This window comes from Hyperolius riggenbachi, chromosome 6 (assembly GCF_040937935.1).
Source record: "Hyperolius riggenbachi isolate aHypRig1 chromosome 6, aHypRig1.pri, whole genome shotgun sequence".
Lineage (NCBI taxonomy): Eukaryota > Metazoa > Chordata > Amphibia > Anura > Hyperoliidae > Hyperolius > Hyperolius riggenbachi.
Genome location: NC_090651.1, coordinates 167,328,985 through 167,354,292, shown reverse-complemented (window position 1 = coordinate 167,354,292; position 25,308 = coordinate 167,328,985). Strand labels below are relative to the sequence as shown.

Here is a 25,308-nt window from a genome sequence, read left to right as displayed (position 1 = left end):
TTCTAAAAAATTTAATCTTTATGATTTTAATTTTCTTCAGTGAGAGATTTGGAAAAACCAAAAAAAAAAAAAACTGAACACACTCTTTAGGGCTGGTTCACACGGGCGTCTGCTGAGCTTTTGCTTGGCATTGCGTTCAAACGCCAGCGTTTAAAAGCTAGCTTTTGAAAAGCGTTCAAGGCTAGCAGTTCTGGTCTCTGCTATTGTTTCCTCGCGTTTACCGCCTCTGAAAGCAGCATGTTGCTTTTGAGACTAGACGCAACGCTGGGATCTACTGCCAGGCTTTCATGAAAGCCTGCAAAAGCCAGCTCTAAACGCTCCCATTCACTTGCATGGGATGGCAGTAGATCCCAAAAAACGCTGCGTCTGAAACGCTGCATTAAACGCCACAAAAACGCCCGTCTGAACCAGCCCTTACATCTAAAACAAAAGTACAATGTTTGTTCAATAAATGTATAGCACTGTTGAAAGTATGGAAGTGTGAAAAATACGATTTTACAACCCCAAAATACACCTTAGTCTCCCTGCACACTGCAAATCAGTTTTCTGATTCAGATTCCCATTCCGTTTCCGAATCAGATTTTCAATTCCGATTTTCCCTGAATACATTCAACAGAAAAACGGATCAAAAAACACGGCATGAAGTAAAGATTTAAAAAAAAAAAAATCGGAATCGGAGGTAAAAACCTATTAAAAAGCGGAATCGGAAATGCATGCAGTGTGCAAGAGGCCTTAAAGTGAACCAGAGACGAAGCACCCTCACGTATTTTACCATATATATCAGTGGGAACATGAGAGAAAACACCTACCCTGCTCTGTGTTTCATTTTTAACTGTTCAGCTTGCTTCTTAACAGTCATTATAGCAGAGCCACAAGGGGGCAGGCTTGGGCTTGAAAAGACACCAGAGAAGACAGACTGAGCTATAATGATTCCTGAGCAAAGCCAGACTGAATGCTCAGTCGGGGATTTTATCAGGGCTCAATTTCTTAACTGTACTACACATACAATTCATTATCTTATAAGTTCTTTTTCAATTCAGTGTCATACATAGTTACACAGCTAGAGAAAAAAAAAAAGTTACATAGCTAAAAAAAAAACAAAAAACAAAAAAAAAAAAACACACACACTTTGGTCCATCAAGTCCAACCAGAAAAAGGCCCGGTTCACATTAGCGGTGGCCGTCCGGAATCGCCGTGCCGGACCGCTTGCAGAACGGACGGAACGGACGCACGGCAATAGCAATGAAAGCCTATGCGTCCGTTCACATGCGTCCGTTCTGCCGGACCGGAGCCGGACCGGATCCGGACTCCGGCGGCCGTTCCAACATGCGCTATTTTTTGGTCCGGCTCCTCCGGCAGCCGTATCCGGAGCGGAGCCGGACTGCACCATCCGGCCAATACAAAGCAATGAGAGCCGGAGAGCGCACAACACACTGGCTACAAAAACCGGACGTTCTACCCCACTTCCTATGCATTTTGGATGGGGACCACATGGGCCCAGCGTTCAAAGAGTGGGGCAGCAGCGATTTCATGCTGGAGCTCGTTTTGGCAGCAACATGTCTGATGTCTGATAACGAGGAGGCGAACAACAGGAAGGAGAGAATTCCCAGGTTTACGAGTAAAAAATGCCTGGATCCATGGTCCCAACTGCAGTCTCTGTATCCACGGATGGTCTCCACACGTCCACCTGTCTCCAACAATGACCCCAGACCCTTCTGCTGACCTCCCAGACCCCAGGTATTTACAGGATGTTATCTCCTTAAGAAACCGGATCCGGACCGCAACCGTGTTCACACCGCACGGAAACCGGATGCAAACGGACCGGATCCGGACCGGATAGGAACCGTACGGATCAGGTCCGGTCCGGCTCCGGTGCGGTCCGGACATCCGGTGCGGTTTTGACAAAACCGCAAGTGTGAACGGGGCCTAATAATAACCGGTTCAGCCCCACAGTGTCGAAAACCTCATGCATCCGAGCAACGTTCACCTCCCATTCTTCCGCCAACAACTTTATCACTACCGGTACTTTTCACAAGCAATTGATCTATATCTCGTTTTTTTCCGCCACTAATTAGTCTTTCTTTGGGTGGTACATTTTGCTAAGAATTATTTTTCTAAATCCATTTTAACAGGAAGATTAAGAAAGAAATGGAAAAAAAATGCATTATTTCTCAGTTTTTGGCCATTATAGTTTGAAATTAATATACGCTACCGTAATTAAAACTCGTGTATTTTATTTGCCCGTTTGTCCCGGTTATTACATCGTTTAAATTATGTCCCTACCACAATTCATGGCGCTGACATTTTATTTAGAAATAAAGGTGCATTTTTTCCATTTGCGTCCACTATTTACAAGCTTCTAATTTAAAATAATATACTCTCTTGACATGCATATTTAAAAAGTTCAGACCCTTAGGTAACTATTCATGTTTTTGTTTTTTTCTTATTGTAATTTTTTTTAATTAAAACATTTATTTGGGTAATTTTTGGTGTGGGAGGGAAACAGCTAATTTTAAATGTAAAATAATGTAATTGTTTAATAAAAAAAAAAAAAAAAGGTATGTGGATGTAGTTTACCATTTGGCCACAGTCCAAAAAGTCCTGGATGCAAACAATCTCGTATCCAGGAACTAGAAAGAGGACGGGAAATTTTTTTGGGGGCAGAAAGACGGCGGGCTCTGATGAGAGATCGTCGGTTTTTCTGCGGGGGACTTAGATCGGTGAATGGGAACTTCACTGATCGGGGGGGCTAGCGACAGGCGGCGGGAGAGCGCGCACCGCGCAGCAGCAGAGCCTATCCGGACGAACATGCTCGTCCAGATAGGCTGAACTGGATAATAAAAAAAAAAGGGCATAGCTGAGGTATTTGACACCCCCCCCCCCCCCCAAAAAAAAAAAATTCAGACACTTTTTGAGGGGATGCGTAAATGTAAGCTGTACAACGCTGCAGAGCATGTTAGCGCTTTATAAATACTACATTACAATAATGAGGACAGTCAGTGACATGTCTATGTACTCTGTACAGTGCTGCAAAATATGTCTGTTATATAAATACATAATAATATATTAGATTAAACTAGGACTATGGCAGGGATTAGATTGTGAGCTCAGTGAGGCCAGTCAGTGGCATGACTATGTACTGTGTACCTAAAGTGCTGCAGAAGATGTCAACAAAAAACCACCACCACCACCAATAATAATATGGTAGGCAGTTGACTATGGCAATGGTAGGATTAGATTGTGAGCTTCTCTAAAGACAGTCAGTAACATGGGGGAGGAAGAGGTCACTGGGTGCTGTGGAGGGTGGGGAGAGGTCACTGGATGCTGTGGAGGGTGGGGAGAGGTCACTGGGTGCTAGTGGGGGCAGGAGAGGTCACTACTGGGTGCTAGTGAAGGGTGGTAGAGGTCACGGGATGCTAATGGAGAGTGGGAGAGGTCACTAGGTGCAAGTGGAGGGTGGGAGAGGTCATTGATGGAGGATGGGAGAGGTGGCTGGTTGCTAGTGGATGGTGGGAGAGGTCACTGGTGTAGGGTGGAAGTTGTCACTGGGTGCTAGTATAGGCTGGGAGAGGTCCCCGAGTGCTATTGGAGGGTGGGAGGTCACTGGGTGCTAGTGGAGGAATGAGAGAGTCAGGAGTCAGCTTATATATCACAGGCAACCAATACACCAGACCACACCTCCCAGCAGCCAACCAAAAACCACTCCCTGCACATCATTCATAGGCCATGGCAATGAGCTAGTTAATCATCAGCTGTCCGCATCTGCAACATAATGAACAGGAGGGACGTGTCCGCCTCTTGGAATGTACACCATGTGCGGCTTTCCAAGACTAAGCAAGCTCCTGTACGTCTGCAGAAGTGCTGGAAATGCCACCTGAACTGTAAAGTCCCATGTTATTTTCTCAATAACTGGCGAATTTTTGAGCGATGGTCATTTCCACCATCTCACAACGTTGGTACAGGTGCATGATCACGTGACAGAGTTTAGCAACACACTCCGATAACGACCGTCACAGAGGATCGGATCTTTAAGAATTCCCAACAACTCCGCGCAATGTACCGCAATCGCTTGACCTCCCATTTGCAGCTGTCATGTGCAGGTAGAGGAATCGCCGAACACTCGTCAAGGGGATGTCGCTGGACTCATCGGGTGGAGAGTACTCCGCTTTAGAGGAATTCGGTTTCTCGCTAACTTCCTGGAATTCTAGATCCATCCCAGGCTAGCAGAGCAGGGGAATTCATGACAGCAGTCTACACCTTCAAAGACATCTGTCAAAGGGAGCTTCTATAGCAGTTCCCTGATAATCTCTCTAAAGAAAAATTACTACAAGTACAGCAACCTAACAATTTGAGTTAGTGAAACAGTGCCGCTACTCCAACATGCTGCACTAAAACCTCTAACAAATAATTGGTTACTAGAACTTACTGTGTAAAGCAAATCTTTTGGCTTGTGTATAAAACATCAAGTAAATGCCTGAAAAAGGTGCATCTCGAAGTAGGGTGGCAGTGAGACCACTGAAGAGACCACGAGTACCTTCTGTTCTGTATATGTTTCCTAGTGCGCCAAAAACACTTTTATAGCCATATTTGCCACTCTGTAAAAAAAAAAAAAAAAAAAAAAAAAAAAAAAAAGAGATTAAGAGCAAAAGGAAAAAAAAAATGACAGTAATAATTCTACCCGCCTTTAAATCAGCATGTCTCATAAGAACTGGCAAGTGTCCTGAAACAAGGTAAGTGTTTAGCGTAAACCTATAATAAAGTTATGATTAATGTTGCAGTGTCAACTATCTTTCAATTAAAATCAGGCTGCCATAGTGTAAAACAGACTACTTATTGCAGTAAAATTGGTAGTGCTATTCACAATGGTAAAATCAGGCATATAAAACAAGGACGTCTTCTCTTTGTATCGTGTGCTTTTGAGTAGCACTACCAATTTTACTTCAATAAAGTAGTGGGGTTTACAGATAGGAGATGACACTAGGCGACTGAAGGGATAAAGGCGTCAATTCACCAGAGAGGATTTACTAAGAGAAAAAAGGGAGGTAGTTTATCTCATGAGGTATTTTAACACTCTGGAGTCAATTCACCAGTGTGAGAGGACAGAGAGAAAAGTGTTTGATAGCAGGGGATAATGGAGAGATATGCATGAGGAAAGTGTGAGAAAGCATAGAGTTAGGTAATCGTTATTAATGATTTACATGGGATACTTTTCCTCTCTGTAAGCTTGAAAGTGTAGCATTGTGGGTAGGAGGCGGAGTTTTACCACTACCTGACCAGAGTATTCCCGCCTTTTACTGCCGGATCATATCATAAATCATATCACGAGTGAGTCTGAACTTCTTCACCACCTCTTTCTCAGTAAAATTATCAAGAACTGTTCTCACGAAAAATACGAGGGGCGATTAAACAGACCCTCCTCCTGCGCCTTCGTCTCCTCATAATAGAAGCAAGCTCTAAGGCCTAGTGCACACCAGAGCGGTTCAGCTGCATTTTGCGATCCGCTTGCGGGTGCGGATCCGCTAGGGTAATGTATTTCAATGGGCTGGTGCACACCAGAGCGGGAGGCATTTTGCAGAAACGCATACTCCCGGGCTGCTGCAGATTTTGGATTGCGGAGGCGTTTCTGCCTCAATGTTAAGTATAGGAAAAACGCAAACCGCTCTAAAAAACAGCACTTCAGAGAGGTTTGCCAGGCGGTTTTGTTACAGTAGCTGTTCAGTAACAGCTTTACTGTAACAATACATGAAATCTACTACACCAAAAACGCTTCACAAAACCGCGAAATGCTAGCTGAAACGCTACAGAAAAATAAGAAAAAGCGTTTCAAAATCTGCTAGCATTTTGCGGATCTGCTAGCGGTTTTTGGTGTGCACCAGGCCTAACAGAGTAAGCTCAAAAGGCTCCATCTTCCACAGCAGCAGCTGCTGTGTGAAAACCACGATATCTCCAGGTTCATTCAGGGGATAAAGAGATGAAAAAATAACGAATGGCCACACCCCCTTTCTTCCCTGGTGAATTGTGATTTGGAGAAAAACTAACTACTAACTATCACTTATTTATCTCATACTTCTCTCACATTTATCTCTTGCATTTCTCTCTGTCGATATTTTCCCCTATACTTCTGGAGAATTGCTATTTGGAGATATCACAGGAGGTAAATTACCTCCCTAGAGATAAATAGGTTGGTAACCTCTGGTGAATTGATTTTGTTGGAAGGTGGCTGAAAGGGGGAAGTCACTACCAGGGAGAAGATCTGCGCATTCTTTTGGTGCTGTCTGTTGGTTGGGAAGCTGCCAAATAAAGGAAGCATGGTCCCTGCTGGTGGTGGGCACAGGAGATTGTTTTATAAAGAAACACCGAGTTAGTGGGAAACCTGTGTCTAATGGTGGTGGAATTGTAATTGTAAAAAGAAGCAGCCTACTCAATGGCGTCAATTCACCAGAGAGGATTTACTAAGAGAAAAAAGGTAGGTAGTTTATCTCAAGAGGTATTTTAACACTCTGGAGTCAATTCACCAGTGTGAGAGGACAGAGAGAAAAATGTTCGATAGCAGGGGATAATAGAGAGATATGCATGAGGAAAGTGTGAGAAAGGAGAGAGTTAGGTAATCGGTATTAATGATTTACATGGGATACTTTTCCTCTCTGTAAGCTTGAAAGTGAAGCATTGTGGGTAGGAGGTGGAGTTTTACCACTACGTGACCAGAGTATTCCCGCCTTTTATTGCCGGATCATATCATAAATCATATCACGAGTGAGTCTGAACTTCTTCACCACCTCTGTCTCAGTAAAATTATCAAGAACTGTTCTCACGAAAAATACGAGGGGCGATTAAACAGACCCTCCTCCTGCGCCTTCGTCTCCTCATAATAGAAGCAAGCTCTAAGGCCTACTGCACACCAGAGCGGTTCGGCTGCGTTTTGCGATCCGCTTGCGGCTGCGGATACGCTTGGGTAATGTATTTCAATGGGCTGGTGCACACCAGAGCGGGAGGAGTTTTGCAGAAACGCATACTCCCGGGCTGCTGCAGATTTTGGATTGCGGAGGCGTTTCTGCCTCAATGTTAAGTATAGGAAAAACGCAAACCGCTCTGAAAAACGGCACTTCAGAGCGGTTTGCCAGGCGGTTTTTGTTACAGTAGCTGTTCAGTAACAGCTTTACTGTAACAATACATGAAATCTACTACACCAAAAAAGCTTCACAAAACCGCAAAATGCTAACTGAAACGCTACAGAAAAATAAGAAAAAGCGTTTCAAAATCTGCTAGCATTTTGCGGATCTGCTAGCGGTTTTTAGTGTGCACCAGGCCTAACAGAGTAAGCTCAAAAGGCTCCATCTTCCACAGCAGCAGCTGCTGTGTGAAAACCACGCTATCTCCAGGTTCATTCAGGGGATAAAGAGATGAAAAAATAACGAATGGCCACACCCCTTTCTTCCCTGGTGAATTGTGATTTGGAGAAAAACTACTAACTATCACTTATTTATCTCATACTTATCTCACATTTATCTCTTGCATTTCTCTCTGTCGATATTTTCCCCTATACTTCTGGAGAATTGCTATTTGGAGATATCACAGGAGGTAAATTACCTCCCAAGAGATAAATAGGTTGGTAACCTCTGGTGAATTGACGCCATAATGAGACTTTATTTTATGTGGATGAGGGATACACAGCCAGGATTGTCCAAGGCAACAGCTGGGAGCAAAGTGCCATTGGGATTCAGTACATACTGTACTTGTGGTGCTGTCTGTGGGTCAGGCAGCTACCATACAAGTGAGCACATTTCCTGGAGGTGGTGGTCTCGCGGTCTGACCATTTTATTGGGGGGGGGGGGGGGGGGGGTGTTGGAGGACACGGCTAATTTCTTCAAAGCAATGGTGTACCCTGAACGTGCATACAGTCTATGCTATGTCAATTTTTAATTCAAGGTGACATACAGCTGTAATTGGAATATTTGATACATTTGTCAAACTTGATTGGAGCACTGTAGAGACAAAAAAAAGAAAAACTGGGAGCGCCAAAAGTGTATTATTGATGGTATGTGAATTAGTTAGGCAAGGAATGATATACTCACAAATATGGGTTGGGGGGGGGGGGATTTCCCCCATCCCCTCAGGCTAAGATGTTGCTCTCTGTAGATAGAAAGGGGTAGTAACACCCATCCGATGGATGGATAGTCAAATCACTTACAAATTAGAGAGGCGCCAGTAAAGCATAAATTAATTAAGAGCAGTTTACAAATGGGGGGGGGGGGGGGGGGGGGGGAAATCGCTGCTGGTAGATCTACCTCTCCACAAAAGACAACAGTATGTATCATATACAATATACATTTATTTCTTACTCCAAATGTTCGCAACGTTTCCTGGGTCTGTCGCCTGCTTCCTCAGGCGAGGTACAAGAAGGAGCAACTAAAACAACATATACAAGGGAGTGTATTTTACTACATTGTAAAAAAAACCAACAATATATATTATCCTAAAATTCTCCATAAAAGGATTTGCAAGTAAACAGACGTACAAATAAAAAAATTAAAATATGCTTCCCTCATCAACTCAATCATATCCACTGTTCAAGTCATGATAATCCTTGTGTTATCAGCAATAGAAGCATTTGCATGCTAGAAATATGCATATAAATCTACATATACACCACTATTGAGGTAACGATCAACACTATTAACAGTAGTAAAGACATCTGCATACAATAATAAGAATGATAAGTCCCTATACCCATCCACACAGATATTCATGCTCTCAACATCTACAGTGGTGTGAAAAACTATTTGCCCCCTTCCTGATTTCTTATTCTTTTGCATGTTTGTCACACTTAAATGTTTCTGCCCATCAAAAACTTTTAACTATTAGTCAAAGATAACATAATTGAACACAAAATGCAGTTTTAAATGATGGTTTTTATTATTTAGTGAGAAAAAAAACTCCAAATCTACATGGCCCTGTGTGAAAAAGTGATTGCCCCCCTTGTTAAAAAATAACTTAACTGTGGTTTATCACACCTGAGTTCAACTTCTGTAGTAACCCCCAGGCCTGATTACTGCCACACCTGTTTCAATCAAGAAATCACTTAAATAGGAGCTATCTGACACAAAGTAGACCAAAAGCACCTCAAAAGCTAGACATCATGCCAAGATCCAAAGAAACTCAGGAACAAATGAGAACAAAAGTACTGTAATTGAGATCTATCAGTCTGGTAAAGGTTATAAAGCCATTTCTAAAGCTTTGGGACTCCAGCGAACCACAGTGAGAGCCATTATCCACAAATGGCAAAAACATGGAACAGTGATGAACCTTCCCAGGAGTGGCCGGCCGACCAAAATTACCCCAAGAGCACAGAGAAAAAACTCATCCGAGAGGCCACAAAAGACCCCAGGACAACATCTAAAGAACTGCAGGTTTCACTTGCCTCAATTAAGGTCAGTGTTCACGACTCCACCATAAGAAAGAGACTGGGCAAAAACGGTCTGCATGGCAGATATCCAAGGCGCAAACCACTTTTAAGCAAAAAGAACATTAAGGCTCCTCTCAATTGTGCTAAAAAAACATCTCAATGATTGCCAAGACTTTTGGGAAAATACCTTGTGGACCGACGAGACAAAAGTTGAACTTTTTGGAAGGTGCGTGTCCCGTTACATCTGGCGTAGAAGTAACACAGCATTTCAGCAAAAGATCATACCTAAAGTAAAATATGGTGGTGGAAGTGTGATGGTCTGGGGTTGTTTTGCTGCTTCAGGATCTGGAAAGCTTGCTGTGATAGATGGAACCATGAATTCTACTGTCTACCAAAAAATCCTGAAGGAGAATGTCCGGCCATCTGTTCATCAACTCAAGCTGAAGCGATCTTGGGTGCTGCAGCAGAACACACCAGCAAATTCACCTCTGAATGGCTGAAGAAAAACAAAATTAAGACTTTGGAGTGGCCTAGTCAAAGTCCTGACCTGAATCCTATTGAGAGGTTGTGGCTTGACCTTAAAAAGGCGGTTCATGCTAGAAAACCCTCAAATAAAGCTGAATTACAACAATTCTGCATAGATGAGTGGGCCAAAATTCCTCCAGAGCGCTGTAAAAGACTTGTTGCAAGTTATCGCAAACACTTGCAGTTATTGCTGCTAAGGGTGACCCAACCAGTTATTAGGTTCAGGGGGCAAGTTCTTTTTCACACAGGGCCACATAGGTTTTGAGGTTTTTTTTCTCACTAAATAATAAAAACCATCATTTAAAACTGCATTTTGTGTTTAATTATGTTATCTTTGACTAATAGTTAACGGTTTTTGATGAGCAGAAACATTTAAGTGTGACAAACATGCAAAAGAATAAGAAATCAGGAAGGGGGCAAATAGTTTTTCACACCACTGTATATAAAAAAAAACATTCTATGGAAGCTCTTGTTAAAATAAATATGCACAGGTGAGTTGGCAGTTATAACTTTCTATAGGAATACACTAAGCTCTGCACAACCAAATAGTTTAGGTATTTTTTATCTAATCGTAATCTATTTGTGCGTGCAGTGCTTAGTGTATTCCTATGGAAAGTTACAACTGGCAGCTCACCTGTGCATATTCATTTTAACATGAGGAGTGGAAGAAAGCTTCCATAGAAGGTTTATATACAGGGGTTGGACAAAATAATTGAAACACCTTGAAAATCAACAAAATATATTTTAATATGGTGTAGGTCCACCTTTTGCAGCAATTACAGCCTCAATTCTCTGAGGTATTGATTCATACAAATTGTAAATTGTTTCCAAAGGAATTTTAGCCCATTCTTCAGTCAAAACACCCTCCAGTTCATTTAGAGACGATGGCGGCGGAAATCGACTTCTTACTTGAATCTCTAATAACGACCATAAATGCTCAATAATGTTGAGGTCTGGGGATTGTGGTGGCCAGATGAGATGCTCAACTTCATTAGAATGTCCCTGATGCCATTCTTTAACAATTCTAGCTGTATGGATTGAGGCATTATCGAATTAAAAGATGGCATTCCCCTCCGGAAACAGTTCCTGAACCATAGGATGAACTTGATTGCCCAAAATTCCTAAATATTCTAGGATGTTAATTCTTTCATGAAGGGAAATCATTGGCCCGGCGGATTTCCAAGAAATAGCACACCAGATCATCAGAGAACCTCCGCCATGTTTTACGGTTGGGAGAAGGCAGTCTGGATGAAATGCTTCTTTCGGCTGTCTCCAAACGTACACTCGGCCGGAGGTCGGAAATGAGGTAAAAATCACATTTTTCCACTGCTCGAGGGACCAATTCTGGTGGTTTCTACACCACTCTAAACACTTTGAAACATTTGTCTTTGAGAGCAGAGGTTTTCTAATTGCAGTTTTTCTGTGCAATCTAGATTTTGCAGATCCCGAACAGTTTTTGTGGAAACTGGGTTCTGTAGGTGTTCATTCAACTCTGCAGTGATTTTAGGAGCCGTGGTCTTGAGATCTTTTCTAACAATTCGATTTAGAGTCCAACGGTCTCTCTCAGACAACTTCGACTTTCGGCCACAACTGTGCTTTGCTGAGGACGTTTTTCCTTCTCTTTCAAAGGCAGTCATTACTTTTGAGACAGTACCTCTTGAAATGCCAAGCATTCGGGCAGTTTCTGTTACAGTAGCGCCTGCCATACGAGCACCAACAATTTGGCCTCTTTTAAAGTCTGAAGGTGGCTATACACTGGTCGATTTGCCATCAGATCGACCAGCAGATAGATCCCTCTCTGATCGAATCTCATCAGAGAGGGATCGTATGGCTGCCTTTACTGCAAACAGATTGTGAATCGATTTCAGCATAAAATCAATTCACCATCTGTGGAGCCGCTGCCCCCCCTGCCAGCTATACATTACCTGCTCCGGCCGGCGCGAGTCCCCCGGTCTCCACCGTCTCTTCTCCGGTCTGGGCTCCTCCAGCTTCACTTTACTTCCTGCCGGGGGAAGTTTAAACAGTAGAGGGCACTCTACTGTTTAAACTTCCTGCCGGGACAGGAAGAAGTGAAGCCTGCCGGCCTCGGAGCCCAGCGCGGAGTCGGAGCAGCGGTGACCAGGGGACTCGTGCCGTCAGAACAGGTAATGTATTGCCGCTGTATTGCATCGGTCGTCGGGCATTCCAACGCCGCTATCGACGCACGTCAACCCGCCGGTGAGCAAGCGAAATCTGCATGGACAGGGACGGGAATCGACGGGAATGATCGGTTTCGGACGGAAATTGATCGTTCGGTCAGCATTTGTGCGACGATTTCACAGCCGATTCGATCAAGGTGATCGGATCGGCTGTGTCTCGGGGGGGGGGGGGGGGGGGGGAATTGGTAAGTGTATGGGCCCCTTGAGATCTGCCATTTTTATAAATTATAAACTTTTATCTAAAATAACAATTATTTTAATTAAACATATCAAATAAAAACAACAAAAAAAGTTTAGCATTTGTCAAGTTTTGATTGCTTAAAACATGTTCAAAGATGATGCCAAAAGGATAGGCGTTTCAATTATTTTGTCCAACCCCTCTAGATGTTGAGAGCATGAATATTTATTTGGATTTTATTGGGATATTTATGTGGATGGGTATAGGGACTTATTATTGTATGCAGATGTCTTTACTACTGTTGATACAATGTTGATCGTGACCTCAATAGTGGTTTATATGTAGATTTGTATGAATATTTATGGCATGTAAGTGCTTCTATTGCTGATAACAAAAGGATTATCATGACTTGAACAGTGGATAGGATTAAGTTGATGAGGGAAGTATATTTTTATTTGAAAATCTGTTTACTTGCAAATCCTTTATGGAGAATTTTAGGATAATATATATCGTTGATTGTTTTTTGAGAGTTGTATAATGTAGTAAAATACACTCCCTTGTATATGTTTTTATCTTAGTTGCTCCTTCTTGTACCTCGCCTGAGGAAGCGGGTGTCAGACTCACGAAATGCATTGCAGAAATTTGGATGTATATCGTATACTAGGCCTGAACGATTTTATGAAAAAATTGAATTGAGCGATTTCTGTCTTAAATTGCGATTTCGATTCACGATTTCCTTGAAATCAAGCTTTGTTCCCCCTCTGTGCCTGTTTGTTCCCCCTCCCTCCCCCTGTCTCTCTTTGTGCACCCTTGCCTCTATGCCTCCTCTGGGTCTCTTTCTTGCCCCCTTTGTGTTTCTGTGCCCGCTCTGTTTCTCTGTGTCTCTTTGTGCCCCCTCTGTGTCTGTGCCCACTATGTGTCTCTCCTGTCCCCCAAGCTGCACCAATGCGGGACATAGCTTCCAGCACGAGTCTAGCGATGCCAGTCTATCCACTTCACCTCCTGCAGGCTCTAATGCATGGAATACTTCCTGTATGTCATGTGACATACAGGAACCAGAGTTTTGCCAAGCACAAGAGCTGGCAGACCATGATAGAGGACGGACAGCGACTTGTGCAGAAAGTATGTTCTACACTGCGGGCCACACACGCCGGGACTTTGGGGAAGTTTGAAGCCTCTTCTTCAAACTTCCCCCATGTTGAAATGACGTGATCGCGATAATTGCCGCTTTGACGATTACAAAATTGTGATCTTCGTGATCGCGATTTCGATTTAAATTCGATTTATCTTTCAGGCCTATCGTATACGATACATAATGTTGTGTCTTTTGTGGGGCGGTGGATCCCCCCCCCCCCCCCCCATCATTTCTAAAAACATTTCTTAATTCTTTTTATGCTGTACTGGCACCTCTGTAATTTCTAATTGATTGAAGCACTGTTTGACCAAATCAGTTCAGGACTTTGTTGTCTGGTCTATAAGTATTTTTAGTAAGCTTTATAGTTTGGTATAAACGTTATAGTTTGGTAGCACATTTACCCTGTTGAATCACTTTGTGCTGACTACAAACCTAAAATAGAGCTGCAACTTTAGTTACGATAACTATGAAACTACTAACACCAACTTCTAGTACATAAAGCACACAAGCATGAATTGTTCAAAATGTGTGTATTACACAATGCATGCGTCATTGTGTAGCCTGGTCCCAATAATATGGGCCATTGTCCAGAAACACAAAGTAAGCAATGAGTCAAAGAAACAGAATCAGTTGAGAATCAAATGTGTGAAAATGGCCATTTGCTGCTTTTGTATGTGCTAATGTGTTGCGCTACAGCCCAATACAACTTCCATATGATGCCTAACATACAAAAAAACTTTCAGAAAATATGTTAGAAACATTTACAACTGCAAGAAAATATAAAAATGTGTTGGCTTCTTCTCTAATCAATTCATAATACAACGTTTAACTGAATAATCTAGGCGTAGTTAAAGTGGACCCAAATTAAAAATACAAGATTTCAGAAACAGTCTATTTTCTAAATTATAATAATAAATAGCAGCCTTTTTTCAGCTGCATGATGACAAATATAAAATATTTTACATTTTACATCATATTGTCGGGACAAAATTCGGTAGACTGGTAGAGTAGGAGGTGTCCGGCAAAGGAGGAATTGCTAATGGCTGCCACTTGTATAACCCTAGTTATGAAAAGAGAAGGGTGAAAAGCATGCACTGAAATGCTTATAGGCTTGAAGTAGTGTTTATTTATCTTTGTATGTGTCAGAGTGGTGCAACTAAATATTTTGAATGAAAAAAAAAAAAAAAAAGTTTGGTTTGGGTCCACTTAAAATTTACATGCTGATGAGTATATGCAGTGGAACTTACCTCATACCGAGCCTTTATGACTGTGAATGGCAGCATGCAAACACCTGCTACAGTTCTGGAACCTGCTCCCAAGAATACTGACTCCAGGGGGCTGAGTTCTTTGCCTGAGAAAAGCTGCTGTTTCAATAAATAAAGGGTACTGAAGTAAACACCAACTCCAGGAATACATCGCAGGAAGGACTGCAAGAAAAAAAACATTTCTCCATCATATTAATTTTTTACACAGGACATGAAGGATATATATTTGGGCTGCAGAAAATAGTAATTAGACTAATTGCTAGTTCAAGGTGTATTTATCTAGAACAGTTGATTAGAGATAGTCAATGAGATTCTAATTTCCAAGCAGCTTGAAAATAAACCAATCAAAATTTGCTGCTGTGGCTTCTGATTAGTCTAATTTTCAAGCTGCATTAATCTGTATAAAAATTACTATTAAAAAAACCGCCAGAATCCACTAAATGGGAACAGGAGGTTACGTTTAAGCATGGCCATAGTTGTGCTCTATGGGGGGGGGGGAGGGGGACTGCCTTTCCAATGCCCCTGCTAAGCACTAGCAAGCGCCTGGCCGGTGCACAGGAGTCTCAGACAGATCGCTGTCTTTAGCATTGCTATGAAAATAGGGGCCTAACTGCTTGCTCTGGTGCTGAAAAGCATAAAAAACTGCTGGAAAGTGCAGGTAGGAACACAGACTCTCTGATCTCCCATAAGGTCCTATGCCTGAAAAAGGGGGCTGGTGTAAATACATGAAAATAACTCCATGGTTTGTTTAAATTTACAGTAAACAAAAACACTAAAAGTTTAAAGTGAACCCGAAGTGAAAACAAACTTAGGAGAGGATTGTGTGTATTTTACTTATAAATTTTACTTAAAGAGACTAACAACATTTTCAGCCTCATTTCTTCTATCCTATAAGTTCCTATACCTGTTCTAATGTGCTCTGGATTACTGCAGCCTTTTCTAGTTGCTCTGTCTCTGCAATAGATCTAAATCTTTTCTTGTCAAGCCTAGTCGAGACAAAGAGGAATGCACTGTCTCTGCTGAGATAGGGAGAAGTTATAACATATACAAATAAAAAGTACATTTTTCCAGAGTAAAATGAGCCATAAATTACTTTTCTACTATGTTGCTGTCACTTACAGTAGGTTGTAGAAATCTGACAGAAGTGACAGGTTTTGGACTAGTCCATCTCTTTATAGGGGATTCTCAGGGATATATTTTTTTTCAAAAGCACTTAGTGAATGGAAGTTGCTCTGTCCAACTGCCAAAAAACTGTGAAGGGAGCAGGTAAGCCGGCCAGTATCTTTGAATAAATCCTTTTTAGGGAATATCTTTATAAAGAATAAAAGCCTTGCTGAGAATCCCCTATGAAGAGATGGACTAGTCCAAAACCTGTCACTTATGTCAAATTTCTACTGCCTGCTGTAAGTGACAGCAACATAGGAGAAAAGTAATTTATGGCTCATTTTACTCTGGAAAAAATGTAGATATAAAGCAGATATAAGATATAAAGCTTCTGGTGTAGTAAACTAGTTTTTTGGCCCCTATGTGACACTGACTCTGGCTATAGTGAAAAGTGGGTGGGGCATGCATCATACCAATGATCTCAGTTGCTCAAGTCATGCTGGCTTGTAAGCGGATGCCTGAAAGGGATGCAATGAATATTGCCGCTGTTACTCTTTAGCAAGGATGCACATTTGGTTGACAGACTACAAGGTCTAGAATACCATAAGGCTGCATAGCCAGGCAACACGAACCCCAGGCTGGACAAATCTCCGATAGCTCCTCGGGTGGGACTTAGCACGGTTTGGACGACATAATGATTGACCACACTTTGGACATGATTGGCCAAAGTGCGAACAGGATGTTTTGTCTTACCCAGTTACATAGATGAAAGGGGTAGAAAAAGGAGCCCCCACAAACAGCACCAGACTAACGAGTATCAAAATATATATCAATATTTATTGTATTCCAAAAAACACCATCAGAAATAAAAACATTTAAAAAGGTCAAAAACACATGACCAACCGGGTCTCTCAATCCCATACAATATTAAATAAGAGCATATAATGACAACACCTGGCTTCAGAGAAATAATATGGGTAAATTTCAACACCTAGCTGCTAAAGTAATAATGAGGTAGGTAAAATCACCTCATTATAGTGGATTAGTGTGAGAACCACAAAAAGTTTATATTGAATATGCCTGTGTATCTTTTATAATAATAGTAATTTTATAATGAATAAATAAGTGGAAGTGGATACTATGTGCAAAAAGCACCTGTTAGTCTTACCGGTAACGGTGTTTCTGTTCAGCAGCCGGGACACCCTCTGGAAGGTATGGCTCCGCCCAACCTCTAGGAAACACAACCAAAAAGTATAAAAAGCTCCCGCCCCCCTTCATCTCCAGTGTATATAAAGAAAAAACCGACCGGAACACCAGAAAAAAAGGAGAAGCGAAGCACCTCCTAGTGACCCTTGGAAAGGAAAGAGTAGGTATAAGGAAGTGCGACAGAAAAAGGGTGGGCAGTAGACGGTGTCCCGGCTGCTGAACAGAAACACCGTTACCGGTAAGACTAACAGGTGCTTTCTCCCATTCATCAGCCGGGACACCCTCTGGAAGGATACACAAGAAAACACCCACCTAGGGAGGGACCACAGACTGAAGCACTTTCCTGCCAAACGACAGATCCTGTTGAGACAGGACATCCACTCTATAATGTTTGACAAAAGTGGAAGGATTTGACCAAGTTGCCGCTTGACATATTTGCTGTATTGTGGCTCCCGCTCTCTCTGCCCAGGAGGTCGACATGGACCGAGTTGAATGTGCCTTGATAGTAGGTGGTGGAGTGGAGTCTGATATCTCATAAGCTAGAGCGATAACCTGACAAATCCACCTGGCGATAGTCTGTCTAGAAGCCTGCTGCCCCCTATTCTGTCCCATAAACAACACAAATAAATGTGAAGACCTTCTAAATTCTCTAGTTCTTGAGAGGTAAGTTAAAAGAGCTCTCCTAACATCTAAACAGTGGAATTCCTGTTCTCTGGCACAGGAAGGATTATCACAAAACGAGGGAGGGAATCACTAGATTCTGTGATCTATGAAAGTCCGAAGAAATCTTTGGTAAATAATTCGGATCAAGACGTAAAACGATCTTATCCGGGAAAATAGTAAGGAAAGGATCCTTAATCGATAGGGCCTGAAGATCCCCTAGCCTTCTGGCCGTAGTAATGGCTATGAGAAAGGCAACTTTGAATGTTAAAAGCTTTAAGTCAATTTCATCAATAGGCTCGAATGGGGCCTTGGATAATACTCCTAAGACTAGCGATAAATCCCACTGAGGCATAACCTTCTGCCTCAATGGGGAAGATTTGTGCACAGCCCGAAAAAAATCTTTGATTAATTTTTCCTGTGCCAGGGGTCTGTCTAGTAAGATCGATAGAGCAGAGCATTGTACTTTCAGGGTGCTTAAGGCTAACTTCATCTCCACCCCACTTTGAAAGAAGTCAAGAATCGTCCCTATCTCGGATTGGACTCTTATTAGTAGCACACCAAGAAGTGTATACCTTCCACACCTTCCTGTAAATTTTGTGGGTAACTGGTTTCCTACATTTTAGCAAGGTATCAATAGCCTTGTCCGAAACCCCTTTGCTCCTTAAAATTAGCCTCTCAGGGTCCATGCCGCCAGCTTGAACAACTCCGGTTTGGGATGTAAGATAGGACCCTGCCGAAGAAGGTCCCGCCTGACAGGGAGACACAGATACGGTTGAATGGAGAGACTCAGAAGTGTGGAAAACCAAGGCCTCTTGGGCCACACTGGCGCTATGAGAATCAGCTTAACGCCTTCTCTTCGCACCTTCGCTAGAACCTGGGGTAAAAGTTTGAGAGGCGGATACGCATAACCTAGATTGAAGGTCCAGGGCAGAGAGAGAGCGTCCAACCCCAGAGAACTCCTGCTGTTGTGAAGGGAAAAAAACTGAGGAATCTTTGCGTTTGCTGGAGACGCAAAGAGATCGATTTCCGGGACTCCTAGAATTTCCGTGACCCAAAGAAAAACCTCCTGATTTAGTTCCCACTCGGAGTGGTCGAGAATTTGGCGGCTTAAAAAGTCCGCTTCCGTGTTGAGAGATCCCTTTACATGGACCGCCTGCAAAGAAAGCAGGTTCTGTTCTGCCGCCTGAAAAATGTCCGACGCCAGGAGGGAGAGACTCTGATCTGGTGCCCCCCTGTTTGTTGATATATGCAACCGTGGAGATGTTGTCTGAAAAGACAAGCACATGATAACCCTGAATTCTGTCCCGGAATGCCAACAGGGCTTCCTTTACAGCCAAGAGTTCCCGGTAGTTGGATGACCTCTCTGCAATTGTGGAATGCCACTTCCCCTGTGAATGAAGACCCATGAGAGTGGCCCCCCAACCCCAAGCACTGGCATCGGTATAGATTCGTAGAGAGTCTTCCTGTCTCCAGACTCTGCCCTCTTCCAAGTTGCGGGACTGAAGCCACCAATGAAGAGTCGTTATTACTTGAAGTGGAATGGGAACCTCCAAATCTAAAGATTCTTTGGTCTTGTCCCAATTTACCAGTAACCAATTCTGGAGGACCCGCGAATGGGACTGGGCCCAATTCACCGCCGGAATGGCGGCTGTCATTAACCCCAAAATTCGCATGATCTCCCGAATTGCTACTTGATGAGACAAGAGAAGCTTTCTGACTCCTGTCTGCAATCTGTCCACCTTTTGAGGAGTCAGAAAAATTCTCTGTCGAATGGAGTCGATCGCATAACCCAAGAAAATGATGGTCTGAGTGGGATTCAAGTTTGATTTCTTGTAATTCAGGATCCAACCCAACTGGGATAGAGTCTGAATCACCACATCCCTGTGTTGTATGAGGACCGCCTCTGACTTGGCAAAAATAAGTAGGTCGTCGAGATAGGGGACAATACTTATCCCCTGGCTCCGCAACAGTCTCATTGGTTCTGCAAGCACCTTCGTGAAGATGCGAGGGGCCGTAGAAATCCCGAACGGGAGAGCCTGAAACTGAAAATGACATATTTGATCCGGCATTCGCACCGCGAATCTCAGATACTTCTGATGGGATTTTGCAATAGGGATGTGAAGATATGCGTCTTGGAGGTCTATTAATACAAAATATTCCTCCCCTTGCAAAAGGGCCCTGACTGAGTGGATGTTGTCCATCCTGAATTTTTTGTAAATTAAATAAGGGTTCAGTGTCTTTAAATTGAGGATGAATCTGAACTCCCCGTTGGTTTTGGTCACCAAAAAAATGTGGGAGTAATAACCCCGAAAATGCTTCGCTCGCGGCACCGGTATTATTACCTCCCTTGAAATCAAACTCTGAATTTCCAGCACAAGGCCCCTGGCTTTGGCCGAATCCCTGGGAAACCTGTTTACAAACTTCCTGGGGGGAGGAAAAACTGAAAATTGTGGACGATACCCATCCTTTATTATACTCAAAATAAAGGGATCTGGACTGATGGCTTCCCATTGGGACAAAAAATAAAGAAGCCTCCCCCCGACTGGTAGAGCGTCATTTATTTTCTTTGGGGGGACCAGGTCTGGCGAGGGCAAACCCCCCCCCCCCCCCCCCGTCCTCTGCCGGTGGGAAAGGACCACTTTTTTTTGCTGTGCTGGCTGCCTGGGCTTTCCCGTGGATGGCCTGTTAAATAACCCTGATTTGTTTACTTTAAACGTTCTGCGTTTATTTGGAAATTGCTTTCCCTTCTCAGCTGAACGCGAGAGTACATTCTCCAACTCTTTGTCAAACAAAAGATTCCCCTCAAAGGGAATAGTACATAATCTATTTTTAGATGTCAAATCCCCATCCCAGGTTTTGAGCCAGAGAGCCCTTCTCGCTGCATTAATCAAAGCCGTGGTGCGCGCGGAGATTCTAACGATTTCTACCGCGGCGTCAGCTAAAAAGGCTACCGACTTCAAAACCGTAGGCAAGGACTTGATATAATTACTCAAATCGGAGCCTGATTTGACATGATCAATTAAATTATCCATCCATATTCTTAGGTTACGGGAAATGCATGTAGATGCCACGCTCGGTAAGAAGGCAAAGGCTGCCGATTCCCTAGCCTTCTTTAAGGATAATTCAATTCTCTTATCCATCGCCTCCTTCAATACCCCCGCATCTTCAAAAGACAAATCAGTATTTTTAGAGTGCTTTGAGAGGGCTGCATCTAATTTAGGACATTTAATAAATTGATCTATGTCTGACGGAGCAAAGGGAAATTTCTTCTTTGCAGACTTAGGGATGAATAATTTTCGTTCAGGTTCCTGCCATTGCGAATTAATGATCTCTTTCAAAGATTGGTGGAAAGGAAAAACCCTGTTGGTTTTTTGCGCAAGACCGGAATAAACCTGATCCTGTGCCGAAAGTGCCTCCTGAATCTCAGGAATTTGCTCTGTGGCATATACTGCCTTGAGTAATTCATCTGTCTCTTCAGTACTGAATAAAAATCTAGCAGCTCTTTTCAAATCTACATCCGATTCCCCCTCAGATATGATACTTTCCCCCTCCTCTCTGTCAGAGAAATCCTCTCTCCCTTCTAAATCTTCCTCCTCTCCTAATGCATCAGAGTTTAAAGGTAATTGAGGGAGAGGGTCCCCTAAATTGGGAGCAGGTACCTGAGACCCCCCCGAATGAGAAGGAGCTGATGATGGCCCTGCTACTGCTACATCCTGCGGTACTGGTAAAAGGGATTCTTTAAATTTACCTAATGTCTCATTAATGTCCTTCTTTACAGATTTAAGTACATTTTTAAAAATTGCTGAAGATTCTGAGGCTATAACAGCGTCAATGCAGGACTGACATAAGGATTTGGTATAACTAGAAGACAATCTAGCAGCACACTGACAACATTTCCTAGCTCTAGGTTTATCAGTAGCAGATTTAGACTCCACTCTTGTCTATAGAAAAAAATAAATGGAGACAAAAGAGAAAAAAACAACAGTCCCATTAATATTACATTCATCTAAACAGAACTGTTTTGGGGAGAAGAATCTCCCACTCACCCCACCCTCAGACTGCGTCTTAGTTGATGTCGAGGTAGAGGCAGAGGATCCTGCTGCACCTGCAGCTGTTGTGCCATGGCCTGCGGTGCCCGGAGTAGTGGTAGCGGCGCCGGTGGCAGCGGCGGCAGAAGCGCTGGCCCCTTGTTCCTCCATACTCTACGCCATGCCACGCCGCCGCCTCATATGTGAGGAAGTACGCGTACTTCCGGTCGCCTCCTTGTGACGTCAGCGGAACTGACGTCTGCGCTCCTCCGCTATAATTTCCCATAGAGCGGCCGCGCAGGAGGAAGGCGGCGGGGAAACAGCACCTCCGATCAGCGCTTCCCCGCAATGGCAACAGCACTCTCCCAATCTGTCCACCTCTCGCTCCTCTTCCACTGGACCAGGTACTGTGCCGGGCTCAACTCACCCTCTGGTGAGGAAATAACAAAACAAAATGGGAGCTGAATTTTTAGCTGTGTTCCCGGGCGGAAACACAAAAGAACTGGAGATGAAGGGGGGCGGGAGCTTTTTATACTTTTTGGTTGTGTTTCCTAGAGGTTGGGCGGAGCCATACCTTCCAGAGGGTGTCCCGGCTGATGAATGGGAGAAAAGCTATTTTAGATAAAGTGCATGAAGAAACTGCAAAGCGTGAAAAGGGTAAGGGAAGCGAGGTAAATCAGCCTGTAACAGGTAACAGGTAAAAAATGAGTTGCGCAGTAACCAATGAGAGGAGGAAACAAGCTGTGAAACTTACGTGAAGGATTGAAGAAGCTGGTGCAGCTAGCCAGACGCCAGGGAGGGAGAGGAGAGATGCCCGACAGAGCAGCCTTAGTGCACCACGCGGGCTCAACCCGCTTCAGAAGAGGCTGAAGTCAGACTAAGAAAATGTCGCCCTTATACTCCAGAACCGCTGAATACCGGAAGTACGTCGCCGCCAAAGCCGGATATGACGCGGCCGCGTCATTAGTCAAGCCAGCGTATGGTAACCATAGGAACCATACGCGGCTGACTGTCCGTGAAAAAATAAAAAACCAACTCGTAAAAGCGGTAGGCGAGAGGGGAGGGGCAGGACATAAATAGAGTTTGAAAGAAAACAAAAAATGAAAAATATAAGAGATCAGGAAGAAATATGTCATATAAGACTGTGTGAGTAAATGTACAGAGATAATTATACAAGATAGGATGAAGTAAAAGATATTCTCAAAACAATGTGTCAGAGCAATACGGAGAACCTCAGAAACAATGCCATCTAGCGGTGGAAATACATAATATGCAGACATAGCAAATACACATACATAAATTACAACATCATATTTAGGCCAGGGAGATGTACATGGGAGGGAATACTAGATCCATCTTCATTCTTATCCAACTTCTTCAGAGGGGGCATCCATTCAGTACATTGAAGGAGGAGAAGAAAGAAAGAGGAAGAGAAAGAAAAAGAAAGCAACATCCATTAATTAATTGATCTCTATGGTCAATCAGCCAAAGTTGTTACAATGTGGAACATCCCAATAAGAGCAATATTATGACTCCAACGTGTGTCTCATTCCAGAAAGATGATGGGAAAACAGGAAAGTGAGTATTAGCCAATGAGTATAGCCCACAGAGATGTATATGTATTTAAAGGAGAAATACTCACATATCTCCTCCGAAAGAAAAACAGATACCAAAAGAAAATAAATTAAAATAGATAAAGATTTGTGCATAAAATATTGCATGCAGAAGGAGTGTGTGCAAAGGCATGCACATGCCTGAACATATGTGCATAGTCACCAAATGCTTTTGTCTTCCATGTATCGGGTATCTTCTCTCGGTTCTGTATGTCTAAAAAAAGGGGGGGGGGGGGGGAAGGGGTTGTACTAAGTCCTTGTTGAGTGGGTAGGAGACCTAAATGTATAAGAGAAAGGCAAAACAAAGAAAACAAATTGTTTATATGAAATTTTATGTAATTATATTTATTCTTGGAAAGGTCCCAAGAGAAAGAACACTATGGTTAAGAAAAACCACAAGAACACCAGAATACCAAATAAACAAAATAAACATGAATATATTGGTGTTTAAAGGCAAGAAAAGGGGGGGGGGGGGGAGGGGGAAGGAAAAGGGGAAAGGGAAGGGGGGTATATGCCACCAGATAAGAGAATCGCAGAGATGGACACCTAACACCCCAAAAGCTTAGTGTAAAAAACTAATGAAGGAAAAATCTTCGTTGAGACCTGTAGGTACCTGTGTATCCATTTGGAAAATCCACCTGGCCTCTGCTCTTAAGAGTTGTTGAGTAATATCACCTCCTCGAACTGGAGGAAGAATCTTTTGTAGGCCAGTAATTTTCCAACCCAGAGTACTACTATTATGACATAATAAGGCATGCTTTGCTACTGGTGTAAGTGTTTTTCCTTCCTCGAAATCCTTAGCTGACAGACGTATAGTGGAGAAGTGTTTTTGCATCCGTTGTTTGAATGCATTTTTTGTTTGTCCAATATATTTTAGACCACATGGGCATTCCAAAAGGTACACTACTCCCACTGATTGACAATTTATATATTGGTGTATATAAAAGAATCTTGTATGTGAGGAGTTCCAGACTTGTTTAGTAGGTTGAACATGTCTGCAGATATTGCATCTCCCACATGGGTAGCTTCCTTTTGTCTTCAGTTGTTGATTAGGTTTTTTGTCATAATGACTTCTGCAGATCAGATCACGTAAGGTAGGAGCTCTTTTAGCTGTGATGGATGCATTCTCAGTAGTATATTGTTGAATCACTTGATCATTTCTGATAACTGGCCAGTGTTTAGACAGAATCCTTTTCATATTTTGCCATTGGTTATTATATGGGGTACAGAATCTTACTAAATCTTCGCCCTTTTTCTTTTTTGGACATAGTAGCTCCTCCCGTTTTGCAGAGTCAGCCCTGCTTCTTGCCCTTTTTATCACTCTTTTCGGGTATCCTCTTGTTTTAAAACGGTGGGCTAGGACATTACACTCTCTCTCATAATCCTCCTGGTGTGTACAGATTCTTTTCAACCTCAGAAACTGTCCCGTCGGTATGTTATCTTTTAGAGCACCTGTATGGAAGGAGTCATAATGCAGAAAGTTATTTACTGCCGTTTCTTTTCTGTACAGAGTAGTATGTATTTCCCCACTATTAGTCAAGGAGATCTTTAAGTCCAAGAAATTAACCTCTCTCTCAGAAAAAGTAGCTGTTAGAAAAATATTGTGCTGATTATTGTTCAAAACTTTTATAAACTCCTTTGAGCTACCTGGCGGTCCGTTCCATAAGATTAGAATGTCGTCCATGTACCTATAGTACCCCAACATATATTGGTTGTATTGTTCCAGATCTGATGACCACACTACTTCCCGTTCCCACCATCCCAAAAACAAGTTTGCGACTGAAGGTGCGCATTTTGCGCCCATAGAAACTCCGTGCGTCTGTAAATAATATTTACAATCAAAAAGGAAAAAATTATGCTTCAAGACAAAATCGAGAAGTTGACACAGTAAGTTGTTGAACGGGACTCTTGCAGTAGGGGCCGCTCTTAAAAAGTACTTCACTGTTGAAATTGCGTCACCATGATCAATGTTTGTGTAAAGTGATTCCAC

General features: G+C 42.8%; 1 protein-coding gene across 3 annotated transcripts in view; it reads right to left on the bottom strand.

The window, feature by feature from the left end:
* Window positions 1-25,308, bottom strand: part of SLC25A38 (solute carrier family 25 member 38) — an 81,868-nt gene that overhangs the window by 13,093 nt on the left and 43,467 nt on the right. For all 3 annotated transcript variants that reach the window (XM_068240191.1, XM_068240189.1, XM_068240190.1), the window contains 2 exons: window positions 14,687-14,866; window positions 4,427-4,595 (listed from right to left, as the gene is read on the bottom strand). In XM_068240191.1, the coding sequence (XP_068096292.1) occupies window positions 4,427-4,595; window positions 14,687-14,866 (349 nt within the window). The remainder of the gene's footprint in view (window positions 1-4,426; window positions 4,596-14,686; window positions 14,867-25,308) is intronic.